The sequence below is a fragment of the Misgurnus anguillicaudatus genome, chromosome 3 (genome assembly GCF_027580225.2).
Source record: "Misgurnus anguillicaudatus chromosome 3, ASM2758022v2, whole genome shotgun sequence".
Taxonomy (NCBI): Eukaryota; Metazoa; Chordata; class Actinopteri; order Cypriniformes; family Cobitidae; genus Misgurnus; species Misgurnus anguillicaudatus.
The window spans coordinates 9932957-9947261 of NC_073339.2; the positions used below are offsets into that span (position 1 = coordinate 9932957).

General features: G+C 35.2%; 1 protein-coding gene and 1 long non-coding RNA gene across 2 annotated transcripts in view; one reads left to right on the forward strand and one right to left on the reverse strand.

The window, feature by feature from the left end:
* Nucleotides 1–3761: 3761 nt before the first annotated feature.
* Nucleotides 3762–6095, reverse strand: msx1b (muscle segment homeobox 1b). The gene is made up of 2 exons (XM_055204561.2): nucleotides 5463–6095; nucleotides 3762–4867 (listed from the first exon to the last, which is right to left on the reverse strand). Exons 1-2 carry the CDS (start codon nucleotides 5833–5835, stop codon nucleotides 4464–4466), a joined length of 777 nt encoding a protein of 258 aa, XP_055060536.2. The 5' UTR covers nucleotides 5836–6095; the 3' UTR covers nucleotides 3762–4463.
* Nucleotides 6091–14305, forward strand: part of LOC141358977 (uncharacterized) — a 68501-nt gene continuing 60286 nt past the window's right edge. Inside the window, exon 1 of the long non-coding RNA XR_012365571.1 lies at nucleotides 6091–6339. This is a non-coding gene — a long non-coding RNA (uncharacterized lncRNA). The remainder of the gene's footprint in view (nucleotides 6340–14305) is intronic.

The following is a 14305-nucleotide window of genomic DNA, read 5'->3' on the forward strand; positions in this document are numbered from 1 at the left end:
ATTGCTCTGGTGCCTATTTTTAATACATTTGACAAGTTAGGTGTGCGGTATACAGAAATATAATCAACACCCATAGAACATATCTCAGCCAATCAGAATGCAGCATTCAACAGACCCGTGGTATAATAAGAAAATAATGCACACCCAAGTTGGTAATGCGGTAATGAGTCAATTATTCCACTTATATCAAGGTTACCACATTACTCTGGTGCCTATTTTTAAGACATTTGACAGGTCAGGTGTGCTGTTTACAGAAAAATAATCAACGCCTATGGAACATTTCTCAGCCTATCAGAATAAACCATTCAACAGCCCCGTGGGATAAGCTAATATAATAATATCGTTTGTAATTGGATTTATTTAATGGCACAAAATTACATTTTCTTTTGTAACGATAAGTATTGCCTAAATATAAGTTAACAATTCTACAAAGAACCAAAAAAAAAAAAATGTTAAACGCCAATATTGTATATTCCAGAACAATACATCAAATTACATAAATATTTAGATAATAATTTCCAAACTGTATTGACGCAAATGTTGCTGATGAAAGCTGTATGACCTTTGTACTCGTTTGTTAAGTTTTACACCAGACATTAAACTTTTGTTTTAATGTTTGTGAACGACGCCTTTGTGAAGTAAATAAAACATTTTCACAAAGCAGTCCACACAAAATGTAACAAATCTGAAATGGTTTTAATGATTTAGCTAAAATTATATATTGAAACAAACAAAAATAAAATATTGCATTAGTGGAAAATTAAACATTTGTAGTTTAAAGTTAATTTTAATATTTTCATATTACTAAATAACACTAAAAAGTCGTAATCACAGGGGAACCATTTTTAGTGCTAAATATATAGCACCATATGGGGTGATATACCACTATAGCACAAAATGCTTCTACGCAGGCGCTATATGGTACATAGGTCACGGTGTTATATGGCACTTAAAATTTGTTCCCTATATGATTATGAGCCTGTGTCTTTTAGCACGTTTTTTTTAAAGTGTAGGCCACAAAAAGCTTGTAATAATAGTGGAACCATTTTAGATCGCACCCTTGTAGAACCATAAGTGGTGCTAAAGCGTGAATATAGCACCACTTATTGTTCAAAATAGCACAATATGGTTTTACAAAGGTGCTACACAGATTCCACATAGGTTCTGTTTATCACACAAAATTTATCCCCTACACTCTAAAAACAAACGGTGCTATATAGCACCAAAAGTGGTTCTTTGCTCGTACTCATAGAAGAACCGTTTTTAGTGCCATATAGCACCGCTGAAGCACCAGTGAAGCACCTGTGTAGAACCATATAGTGCTATGTAGAACCATATTTGGTGCTATAGTGGTTCTATATGGCCCTATATGGTTCTACACAGGTGCTTCACTGGTGCTTCACCGGTGCTATATGGCACTAAAAACGGTTCTTCTATGATTACGATCCAAAGCAACAGTTTTGGATATAGCACCGTTTGTTTTTTTAGAGTGTATGATTACGAGCCAGTGAACCACTATAGCACTATTTTTTTGTGTGTATAAGTTGAGCAAAAGTTTCTTAACACAAAACCTTTTTTTTTACGGTTTGAATTCTCAAATAATCTGTCTGGTATATTAAATGTATGTTTACAGCTTTCTCCTCTTTAATGTCTCGTATTATTAAACTTTTAATAAACTGACAGAAGAAATAACTGACGTACTGACCTAGTTTAGAACCACAATAGTTATTATTTAACAACATTTCACTGACCTTTTAAAAGTTTCAGTCGGCTTATCCACATTCAGGACAGTGCGTTTTTCCTGTTGGTAAGACTGATATTTATTCGTGTCGTAAAGTTTTTTGTTTGTTTGTTTGTTTAATGCCATAGTTTCAGGAATCTACATTTATTTACAATGTTTCTGCCTTATAAAGAGATAATCAAGTTGTTTATCGCTTTTTGCTTGGTCATGGTTTCCCATGGTAAGCCTGCATGTTTGTAATTAAAATTGGTGTAAAATATATTACAAAATGTATTAAACCCCCTTTAACATTTTAAATTTTGATTTTGAACATTTACATATTTATCTTTCTCGGCCCCAGACTTCTGTCGCATTCTTTCTTTCTTTTTTTTGGTTGGCTTTGCAATGTAATCTGTGTATTTCCGGAGGGTTACAGACCGTTGCACTCCATCCGTGCAGACTTGCCCTCCTAAAGACTTGTGGGAACCTCAAGCTCAACATTGGTTCACAGTGTATGCATTTCTTAATAATACATTTTCTTAGTTAAACCATTTCATGCTTGCAGGCACAATGTGGACAATAAATATAAGCGTCTCCTACGTTTCGTTCCTGCATGAGAATGTCGTCCCGCTGGAAGTTCATGCACATGCGAACGTGTCAGTTGTTTTCAGTAAAAATAAATGGTCACATGGATGTTACACGTAGGCCTATTTTGTATATAGGCTAATATATACGAATCAATTATGAAATTATTGAATTACATTACAAAATATATGTCAAAACATTTTTTATTATAGCTATATAAACCTATAATGTACTATTGCAAAAACATCTCGATCATTCTGCAGCTGGGACAAATGTAACATCATTAACAATTATTAATTAATTAATTACTTAATATTAATTAGATGAAAACTGTTAAATATAAGAAATCAGATCATTTGTGCAAATTCGGGTACGTAAATAATATAAGCCTATTTGATTCTGTCAAACATTTATGTCATGCAAAAATCTATTTAAAAGTGAAACTAGGCTTCTGTTTTGAAGAGATGGAAATTAAACAAATTTAACAAAACACATAATCCTTGTTATTTTTCGATTTCATTTAGACGTTGTTCAATTAATCACTGAGAGCAGCAGATGTTCAATAGTGTTTCTTTGAGATCCCACAAGCAGGCACAATGGTGATGGAGAACTGTGATAGCAGCTTGGAATTTAGTTATTAATTACCATTATTTTAAAAAGATTAACGTCCAATAATGAGACATATTTTTAACCACAACTGCTAAATTAATTTATCGGAAAAGAAACCTAGATTTAATAGACTATTATAGTTGGCTACTTGAGGTTTCAATGGTGCCATCTTCTGGACAGAAACAGTCGCATGCACGATAAATGTCTGTAAAAGTTTACATGTTTAGCTTTTTAAGTATAAATCAACATTTCATGTGAAGCTTTAATAAAAAAGATATATATTATGTTAATTAATAAAACTAAACGAAATCAGCCGGATCAGAGGTGTTTCATAAAAACACAAACAAAAGCACAACTTTTATAAAAATGCGCACTGAGGAGACCCTTTATTATTTGCTTTATCTGTTAGCAAAATGTAATAAATTGTATAAATAGTTTTATATATAGTTTTCAAAGACAAAATTTGTCAACAATTTATTTTGATATAATAAATGCTGGGCTCTTTCACCACCATGTTTTTATTATCGCGGTATATTCACTGAAAATTTGTTTATTTCATAAATGTCATTGATGTGACTAATAGAGTAGGTCTAATTGTTATTATTAAGCAAAGTTTTAATTCTCTTTCTTAGTCTTATATTTTATGTAGCCTAGGCCTAATGAGGTAAAGTTGTATTTAAAACGGAGCACATTGCGGAATAATTTAGGCTATGTTAAATGTTCTCTTGTTCATTTTTTTTGCCTACCAATAAAAAGGGCAATATAATGACTTTCATAAAAATTATGGAAACTTTATTAATAAGGCGCAAATCGGCGGGATCCACACGTTACCCGATAATTATATGAAAATTGCTGTTATTTTGTCTGTTATGCGTCTTAGTTTCCAAATAAATTTTCCAATTACAATAAATTGGTTAGACAAAGGAAAATAGAATAGGAAAAATATTTACATTTATAAAAAGATACTTTTTATTTTTTGACTAATAAATATTTGGTCTTTCAAGGCACTTCCAACATAAGGCCAATAAGTACTTCTTCGTCATGTGACGGATAAGCTCAGTTGAAATTGATTTTAAAACAGTACACACGTCTACCTGCTCTACAAGAGCACGTCAATATACAACAGAGAATAAAACACTAAAATATACAAAAGTCCATCCATTTTCATATCTGAGGGATGATTTCGCGGATGTACGGACTTGATAACTATTACATGTGACAGGTAACACTTTGCATTACAGTGCTCATGTTACATATTTTAATCAGAATAGTTCATCACTAATGTAATAATAATAATTACTACGTGTAAGCAGTTTCTCAAAATAATTACATACTAAATATATGCATAAGTGTTACTCAGCACTTGTCATTTCAGAGTAACATAAACACTGCAATATAAAGTATGACCAAAAAGGGCTATTAAAGAATTTGTGTATTTTCACCTTATATACTTTAACATTGGAATATTTAACATTTGCGCGCCAGGTGGACATAATTTAAAGTCTCTTAAAATCACTCCGAGTTTGGAAGAAGCAATCATATAAAAGTTTTAGGACAAATAATACATTCCATAGGACACGGGCCCGTTAAATAGTCCTGGCATCGGTAAGGGCCGTGGGAAACTGGCTGGTGGTCCATAAAGAGATGATGGCGAACCCAGAGGGAAGGGCAGCGCAAACGGTGCCAGAATGGGTTTGGAGGCACATTTGAACTTTTCCAGTTCGGCCTCCTGGAGTCTCTTGGCCTTCGCCCTTCGGTTCTGGAACCAAATCTTGACCTGAGTCTCCGTGAGGTTCAGAGAGTTGGAAAACTCGGCCCGTTCGGCGATGGAGAGGTACTGTTTTTGTCTGAACTTGCGCTCCAGCGAGAGCAGCTGGGAGGTGCTGAAGGGCGTGCGGGGCTTTCTGTTTGTCTTGTGCTTGCGTAAGGGGCACGGTGTTGGGCTTGGGTGACCTGGAAAACATGAAGGGAAAAACATTTAAAGAAAGTTCATCTGAAAGCTTTCCCATTCTATCTTTTTAGTTATAGTGTTTTACTTTTTGCAACTTTTTAAATATTTGGACTTACTTTTAAACTACCAAACTTTCTTCATTATTCTTTTGTACAATACATAAATTGTATAAATGAATAATTACTACGTTATTATTAATACGTACTATAATGTTGTATGATAAATAATATAAATAAATGATCAAACAAAATGTAGTTTGTCCTATATTATTTCTAAGCAATTTCTTACGAAAATTAACCAGGGTTTGGGGGTTTATAATAGTAAAAGTTTAATAATAGGCTAACTATGTTTTTTGCGCATTGATTAAAGCTTTATTGGTTTTACTAAAAAAACCGGATAATTTGTGGAAACTATAAAGTGTAACTAGTAAAAATGTTATTTTGGTTTTACTTGTAGTAACAATGGTTAATTTTTGTAAGGGATAAGAAATAAGATCGTCAATGCTAGTCAATGGCTACCAGTTGTTGCTTTGCTTATTTACACTTTTAAATAAAAACAAAACCCGATAGTTTATATTATTTTAAATAGCCTACTTACGAGGGGGAGATGCAAAAGATGACGAGTTTAACCAAGTGCTCTGTTCCTTATCGCTTAATTCTTCACTTTCATCGTTGAAGCCGTCCGACACGTTTGACAAACTGTCCACAGAAACTTTCGTTTTCTCCACAAAGTATGTCCGTATTAGGTCCGGTCCAAGTCTCTGGGGGAAAGGCTGCTGGAGAACCGGAGAGCACACGACCTGGCAGGTTGACTTTGCCATCAGAGATTCAACGCTAAACGGTAAGCACTTCTTGATTTTATGTCCCGTGTCGGTGGTCATATCTTTCGGCTTTGGGCTTTCCTCGCCCTCCGAGCCGGATTTCTCGCGAGCTGTCGTTTCACACGCAACGGGTCCCTTAGGAGAATTCATTGTAAACCATTAGCCACAAAGTTGTTGCATACACGGTCACGTCTCAACAACTTCTAATAGACTGTCCTGCGCTCTGCCTCAGTACACTTATAAGAACGCACAAACTGCGGTCCGCCAATCAGCGCGTCCGCTTGACCAACAGCCTCGATCTGATTGGTCGCGACAATCCCCTGGGGGGCGTTCTGACCAATCATAAAAAGCCCTTAGAAGTCATGTGGTCAAGTTGACAACGAGACATCAAGGGGATATCGAGAAAAATGAGTACTTAATCGCGGATGTCTTGCTGAGATGATGTATAGACGGCCTCGGGGCGCTTGACTCTTCGGGGCACAAAGTAGACCAATTTTAGCCCAATTAAACAGTGGGGAATCTCTCAAAGTATCTGTATCCGACTGTTAAGAAGCTATTGAAAAGACACAAAGGAATTATTCCACGCCGTGACTTTTGGTAAAGGAATTCAGAGCAAATCGGACCGTTTTGTTCACAAAGTCAATTACGGCACAGGTAAAAGAAATAAATATAGCCTAACTATCATGTAGGCCTGTTTAAATGATTCATGGGTAGCTAATAGAAATGCAATAAAAGCAGTAATAATCTTAACAGTGGGCTAATTTTCACACAAATGAAAAAGAAAAGCAGAACAAACTCTTATAGGTGCTAGTCGCGGGAAAACATTTCTGAGGTAAGCTACGTGGAAACTATTCACGGTCTCTTTATTGAGAAAAGCTTTTGTAAAGGCAGAAATTGATTCGAGAGGGCTGTAAGTTACACAATACTTAGGCAATTTAAGGCATGTCACGGGCTTTTAAGGTTACAAAAGGCTCAGCTGAGAAGCGAGCGGGGTTTTCTTCTCTCTCATTTAGTGAGCCAGACGAGCTGCGTTTTGCGAGGCGCCAGAGACGGTGCGATCAAAAGCGAAGGTACCTCGAGGAGGAAAAGGCAACGGTTTAACTCCACTTAACCAATTGTCCTCCAAATATGTAGTCCTGCGCGTAGCTGCAAGGCCAAACGGTGACGTCAGGAAAATGAACTATTACTTTTCCGAACACCCTTCCCAAACAAAATCACCGAGCCAACTTTTAGTGCTCATGGCAAGTTTGAAGACTCTCAACTATCTCTTCAAAACAACAACACTTTGACACATTATTAACAATAATAATAATAATATTAATAACACTATTAACAACAACAATAATAAAAACTAAAATAATTAGTAATGTTAATAAATTACTAATAAATAACTCATAATAATAATAATAATAATAATATTATTAATAATAATATATGACACAAAAATAGCATTTTTACTGTATAATTTATTGTAAATTGTATTATACATTTATTTTTTACATTATTATAACATAATTATGTAGATTTATGTTTGCTCATTAATCAGACAAATAATCCTGGGGTTGTAAATTCGCTTTGACTTTATTAGCCTACGCATTCTTGGCAACACCCTAAACCGATTTGGCAGACGATCTCAGACACACCAATATTCTATAAAATGCCAACGGCGCTTCCCCTCACGAGTGACAAATCTGTCATGGTGGATATCATATCAGACCCACTGGTGTCCCGCAGAAAGACCCCCAGCACCCGACCCAACAGTCTAAATAATGGAAATCTTTTACACCAGGGAGATCACTAGAGCTTTTTAATAGCTTTAATGACGAACCTGGAGTTCATGTTAACTCGTGTTGGGTCATCTCTACACTCGAACCTTCAACATCCACAGATCCTTTCGGTCGCACAACAGTTCTTTGTAGATGTTTAGGTTCTTCAGACTAGAAAAAGGTACAAAAATAGTTCTTTAAATTTACCTATAAGGTTTTATGGAAAAACAAAAATGGTTCCTCTATAGCAGTGGTTTTCATACTTTTCAGCGTGCGCCCCCCTTATGTACCGTGCAGCCATTGATGCCCCCCAAAGAAAATGAAGGACATAAAACATTCCAAAACTTTGAATTTTAATTTTAACATTAAATACAATGTTGGTTATAGCCTTGTTTTTCTGAGGTTTAATTACACAGAATTTATAACTCGCCCCCCGGGACCATCTCAGAGACCCCAGTTTTAGAACCACTGCTCTATCATCATCCTTTCAGCACCTTTATTTTTAAGCGTGTATTCAAAGCTAAAACTTTAACTAGATTTGATCTAACTGGATAGGAGAGATGCTTCAGAATTTGCCATGTCATAGCTGATCTAAAATGTTCTGTCTGCTCTTCAAAACTATAGATTCAATAGTAGCCAAAGGTCAAATAGATTCTAATCTTGTAGCAAAATAAGAAGTTTGAATCAAATTAAATGCAATAAGATTCAGGACTGTTTACATTTTCCAATACAAAAGCACATACACATGCACAGTGATACAAGCACATAATCATTGCCATAATCATTGCCGTTCTCATTACGACAAAAGGATGTGGTTTCCATCAACAGTATCTGCGTAGCAGATTTACCCTCTCAAGGTCTGACTTCTGCAGGCTGCGTAATTTATATAGCCAATAACAGCTCTTTTCACATGGAGTCACTTCCAATCATTTTCAAGCTTGGTTGAAACCACTCAGTCAGTTCATAAAACCAGGGGCCAAGTCAGATTTAGCAGCATCAGAGCTGCACAGAACCGGCTTTAAATGTTGGTTGTTTTGTGCTTGACATTCCAAGAATTCTCAGGCCATTTATGAGTTCATACATATATCTGTTTTCACTAATCATTCAGTCCGTCGGTCAGTTTTCATCCATGCAAACCATAAACATCTGCTCGAATGTAACGAATGCATTTTAATTAAGTGCACATTTCAATCCCTTTTTAATTCACCTCGACCTTCAAAAAGTTGGAGTAAATTTATCATAATCATGGTTAAAAAATTTTAAAAATTAATTTGAGTTTTTTGCAAAAATGAAATGAAGTTTAAATCAAACTACGCTGATTAAAAAATTGTCAAAATATGAATCCCAGCGCACTGTAAAAAACTGTGTCAAATCAACATATAGATTTGTGTTACTTCACTGTAAAAAAATCCGTAGAAATTACAATGTTATTGAAGCTGGGTTGCTGGTAATTTACAGTAAATTTAAATTTAAGTTATTTACTGGCAAGAGTTTGTTCAAAGATAAATAAATTTTAAATATTAACAAGTCTTTATCTTTACAGAATAAAACTATACAATAACAGCCTCATGCAAAGCATTCTGGGAACCAGAAATTTTTTGCTTCAAATTTGGGTTCCCAGAATATTTTGCTTGATGCTGTTTTTTTAGTTTTACTCTGTAAAGACAAAGATTTGTAAATGTTCATTTAACTTTAAACAAAATGTTGCCAGTAAATAACATACATTTAAATCTACGGTATGTTACCGGCAACCCAGCTCAATTTCTATGGATTTTTTTACAGTGTTTCACTGTAAAAAAATTCTGTAGAAATTACAGTGTTACTGGATATTACTGGCAACATAGCTGCCAGTAACTTATTGTAGATTTTACATTTATGTTCTTTACTGGCAACAGTTTGTTCAAAGTTAAATGAACATGAAACATTTTTTGTCTTTATCTTCTACAGTAAGTTACTGGCAACCAGCTGCATAATTACAGCTAATTTTTTACAGTGACAATTTCAACTTTTATTATCACAAGGCAAAACTTTAAATAGTAGGTTGACTGAATTGCAAAACCAAGTTGTTTTACCTTCATGCTGCATTTTTTTACTGGGGCAGTACCCTTTAAAAAGGTCCTAATATGTACCATTAGGTGCATATATGCATCAATTTGGTACCAAAATGTTCCTTTGAGATACTAATATAAACTTACCACCCCAGGGACAGCTAAGGTACATATTTAAAAAAAAATCCTGACAATGTATAAAATGCATGTATAAAATTTGTGCGATTGTCATTCAGATAGACTGCTAAGCTACAGGTTGAGACAGAGATGGTGACTAAGCTTCCAGCAGTTAGTCGAACAGAAAGAGAGAGAGAGAGAGAGAGAGAGAGAGAGAGAGAGAGAGAGAGAGAGAGAGAGAGAGAGAGAGAGAGAGAGAGAGAGAGAGAGAGAGAGAGAGAATAATAAGTAGTTTAATAACAGGGAGTATCTGGCAGTGTTATGAAACAGATGGCAGATCTGATCAGCAATTATCTTACTCAACTAATAGATAGATGTGTTATTTTCTGTAACAAAACATCGTCAAAGCATCATCTTCAGTAGGTGATGAAAGTTCCTGTCGCTTTCTGTTTTGTCCATAAACAGTATCACCAATGCATTACTTTTTTTTACTAGACTCTCATAGCGCTAGCTTAGTAACATTAGCTTTGCCAAATATGCAGAGCATTCAAAATCAGTCACTTATTGGGTTCTGTTTCAGCTAGCATAAGGAACCTGCCTATTTACAGGAAGAAAGCTCACACTGTAAAAAGTTGGATCAACTTAAAAAAATACTTCAATTGGTAACACCTAAAAAAATGTACGTTTTTTCAACTTAAAATGTATCACTTTAGGAGAAAAATGTAAGTTAAAACTACTTAATCTTTTTAGGTGTTACCAGCTGAAGTAATTTTTTAAAGTTTATCCAACTTTTCACTTTTTACAGTGTAAAAATTCCTTGTGCAATCAGAGGTGTCAAGTAAGTACAAATACATTGTTACCTTACTTAAGTAGAAATTGTGGGTATCTATACTTTAGATGACTTTTTACTTCTACTCTTTTAACGCATTTATCTGTACTTTTTACTCCTAAAAATAGCCTCGTTACTTCCATTTCATTTTGGCTTGTTATCCTTCAAAAAACAAAAAAAATCCAGATAAATCACGCCATCTGGATAGAGTGAATTTGATTGTGGTTGGATAAGAAGTATACCCTATTGGTTTGTACGCGATCCATCGCACCTGCACATGACACAAATCAAGTCACACTCCAGCAAGGACTACGTACCTTGTGTTGGAATCGTTATTCAAAAAAGATTCTTTCTTAAAATGTATTATTTCTTCACTACTGGCTCATTCAATGTATTTGCATTGCACTAAAATGCGTTTATTTTCAATGGGCATATATGCGGCTGAAACAGGTACCCTTAGTGCATAGCAAATTTTTCAACATTAACATTTTAATATAACATTATAGTTATTATTGCATTCACTGTCAAAAATAAACAAGCTACAAAAGCTATCGTTGGGGCAGTACCCTTTTAAAAAAGGTCCTAATATGTACCATTTAGGTAGAAATATGTATTACTAATATAAACTACCAATATGTACCTTTGAAGTACTAATATGCACTCTTGGGGTACAAACATGTACCTTTTTGAAAGGGTACTGTCCCAGTGACAGTAAGGAGGTGGGGTAGTGCACAATAATAGGCATAAGCTTTTGTCCTTAATGGCATTTTTTTCCTTAAATTACTTTTATTTTAATACTTTAAGTAGTTTTGAAATCGGTACTTTTTTGAGTAAAAAGCTCGAGTTGATACTTCAACTTACACTAAAGTTTTTTTAAACCCTACTATCCATATACGGTTTCAGCAGTAACAACATAAACAAGTGGCTTTCGTGGTCATCACGTAACTTCCGGTAAACTTCGCAAAGAATAAATAACAACAAAGTCCTTTTAAAGTAGTTTATTTATATAATAAGCAAAATAAACAACACGTAAATTACATAGGAACCCAAAACATTTGTTTCTTTCGACGAGGTATTTGTTTAAGAGTTTAGTTTCAGCAACTAGTCAGACCATTAAACAAACAGAAACCGTAAGTAAAGTTCGGAGACGCTTATCGCGTCACCACACGTGCGCCCGATGAAACGGTCTATACTTCTACCTGAGTAAAAATGTGAATACTTTTGACACCAGTGGTTGCAATTTACAATTCATTTAAACTTTCTCGACTATTGAGGAGTTGCGATAGATTATAAAAATAAAGTTGAAATAACTTAACCTAATTCAACTTTGTTTTATAGTTTAAATTAATTCAAATTAAAAATGTAAGTGCAACAAGGATTTTATTAAAACAAAGCATATTTATGTATATATATATATATATATATATATATATATATATATATATATATATATATATATATATATATATATATATATATATATATATATATATATATATATATATATATATGAGCAGCTATATTTGTCAATGCTATGGCCGTTTTATATTTACACAAATCAACCATGATTGAAAGTGTGCGATTGTATATGTGTATGCTCGCCACTGTGGCGGCTCCATGGTCACACACAAAAACCAGGAATGTCTCCACGCTTTCATAGGTTGTTGGTGACCAAAGATCCACTGTGTTATTTTACACAAAGACTCCCACACTTGCCTAAATTATGCTTTAACTGCCGGGGTCACATTTGAACCGCGAGGTATTGTATGAATTCCAGCACTTGGAAAGAATCACAGTGGGTATTTTTCCCACAATGTTGCATTGGAGTATTGAGTAAGCTATTGAAATATAGAATAACGTTTTGTTTGTGACGCTTCGCAGTTAATACACTCCACAAATAGCCAAATTTGTGTGTGCTGACCGCAGATCTTGTGGCCAAAATGAAAACTTCACATGATAGTTCCCCTTTGAACTCTGAACTCGTACAGTTCATGGTGATGTCAGAGCGTTTAGAAGTCAGGTGATGTGATCTGCATTTGAATTCACGAGTTTGTATTTCAAGCCGCTAAATGGGAGTATTCACACAGCACCCGCCTTGTTGTGCACGAGGGTGTGACAAAAAGGGTTATGGCGGGGGTCTCTTGTGATCAGGGTTTGATTTGATGGTCTCGTGGGTGCAATTTTATAATAAGGCATGTCTTTTGTCTTGAAATGCAAAATGAAAAAAGCTTTGATTTTAAAGGTTATTTAGGTGGGAAATTTGCCCGGGCAATTCAAATGTAAGGGCTTTCAAGAGACTCATAAAATAACATTAATTCTCCATTATTCTTATGATGGCATTTTTTATACGTCCACTGGCATCTTCTTTGGCTTACCATCTGGTGTCAGTTGATTATGTGGGAGATCAGGCCTGAACAAATATGTGTGCTTGGTTCTCCTGAGATTACAATTTGAAAGTTTTACCATGAAAAAGCAAGGCACCAGGGGGCCGGTGGGTTGAAATGACTCTTTGAATAAACAGTCTTTGGTCTCTGTCAATGAGAAAAGAGAGGGAGCGCTGAGCTTTTAACAGCGTTCACAGGACTCGAGGCAGGAGGTTGGAGCCGCTGGTCTCGGGGCAGATGTCTGTTTCACAGCATCCACGCTGACGTTTCGCTCTTTCTTTTTTCGGTTAAGGTGACACTTGTAGTTTTTCGAGAAGATGTTGCTTTGTATAGTTGCAGGAGTCAGCGATTTCCATGCAGCTCGTATATTTCGTTCCCGAACATTTTATTTATTGGGCTTTAACAGTTACGTGGAAAAAATGGGGCCGTCTCCAACCTGCCCCGTAAAACAAAACAAACACAAAACAACAACTAAAAGACCTTTTCTTAACTCCCACGTCCAACAACACCACAGCATCGAACATAAAATAAAATATAGTAAAAAAATATAGGCTAACTTTTGAATCTCTAAATAAGCACTTAAAAAAAAGCTAGGTTATTTGTAATCCAGCACTGGGACAAAAGGTTTGCTGGGTTGTTTCAACCCAAAATCCAGTTATCAACTTGGTTATGAAAGTCAATTCAACCTACTATTTTACGTTTTGAATTGTAAGTTGACATAACAACAAGTTTAACTTAATTTGTCAAGTTGAATTGAAAATAAACTAATAACAGAAATTTGTGTTATAGTCACAAAAAATGTTCTTAATTTATTCGTGTCCATGGCACGAAATTCAGCTTTTTTTCGTACCTTGAGCACGAATGTCTATTGTCAGAGCCCCTAAAGGGGACATGGAGCAAAAATTAAATAAAGTTTAGTTTTGCATGCTCAAGTGAAACTATCGCGTACGCACGTGAAACTACCTGGTTTAGTTTGGGTGCTCACGTGAAACTATCGCGCGCGCACGTGAAACTTTCGCTTTCAGGTGCGTGCGCAAAAGTTTCACGTGAGCACGCGAAACTAAACTAAAAAAATAATTCTGCACATGAAGGTTTTGCATGACCACATGAAAGTTTCATGCGATCACATGAAACTAAACTTTAGATTTTTTTTACTGCAATGTCACCTTAGGGATCATTTTCGCTTGGGGTTCGGGTTAGATTTGGGGTTTGGGTTAGGATGATTTTAACTCCAACCCCAAGCGATAATGGTAAGAAAATAGGAAAAAACAATGAGAAAACAATGCATAAAATGACACGAAAAAAAGTTTTTTATACTATTTATAGAAATTTGCGCGAGTGACACGAAAAAGACACAAAAAAAGCTGATTTCGTGCCATGGACACAAATAAATTAATAAAATTTTTCGTGATTATAGACGGTTTCATCGGACGCACGTGCGTTGACGCGATACACGTTTGGTCCGAACTCTACTTC

Coding starts and splice junctions, on each gene's coding strand:
- msx1b (XM_055204561.2), bottom strand. CDS start 5,835: ATGAATTCTCCTAAGGGACCCGTTGCGTGTGAAACGACAGCTCGCGAG. Junction 4,868..5,462: donor ATCTTTTGCATCTCCCCCTC/GTAAGTAGGCTA, acceptor CATGTTTTCCAG/GTCACCCAAGCCCAACACCG.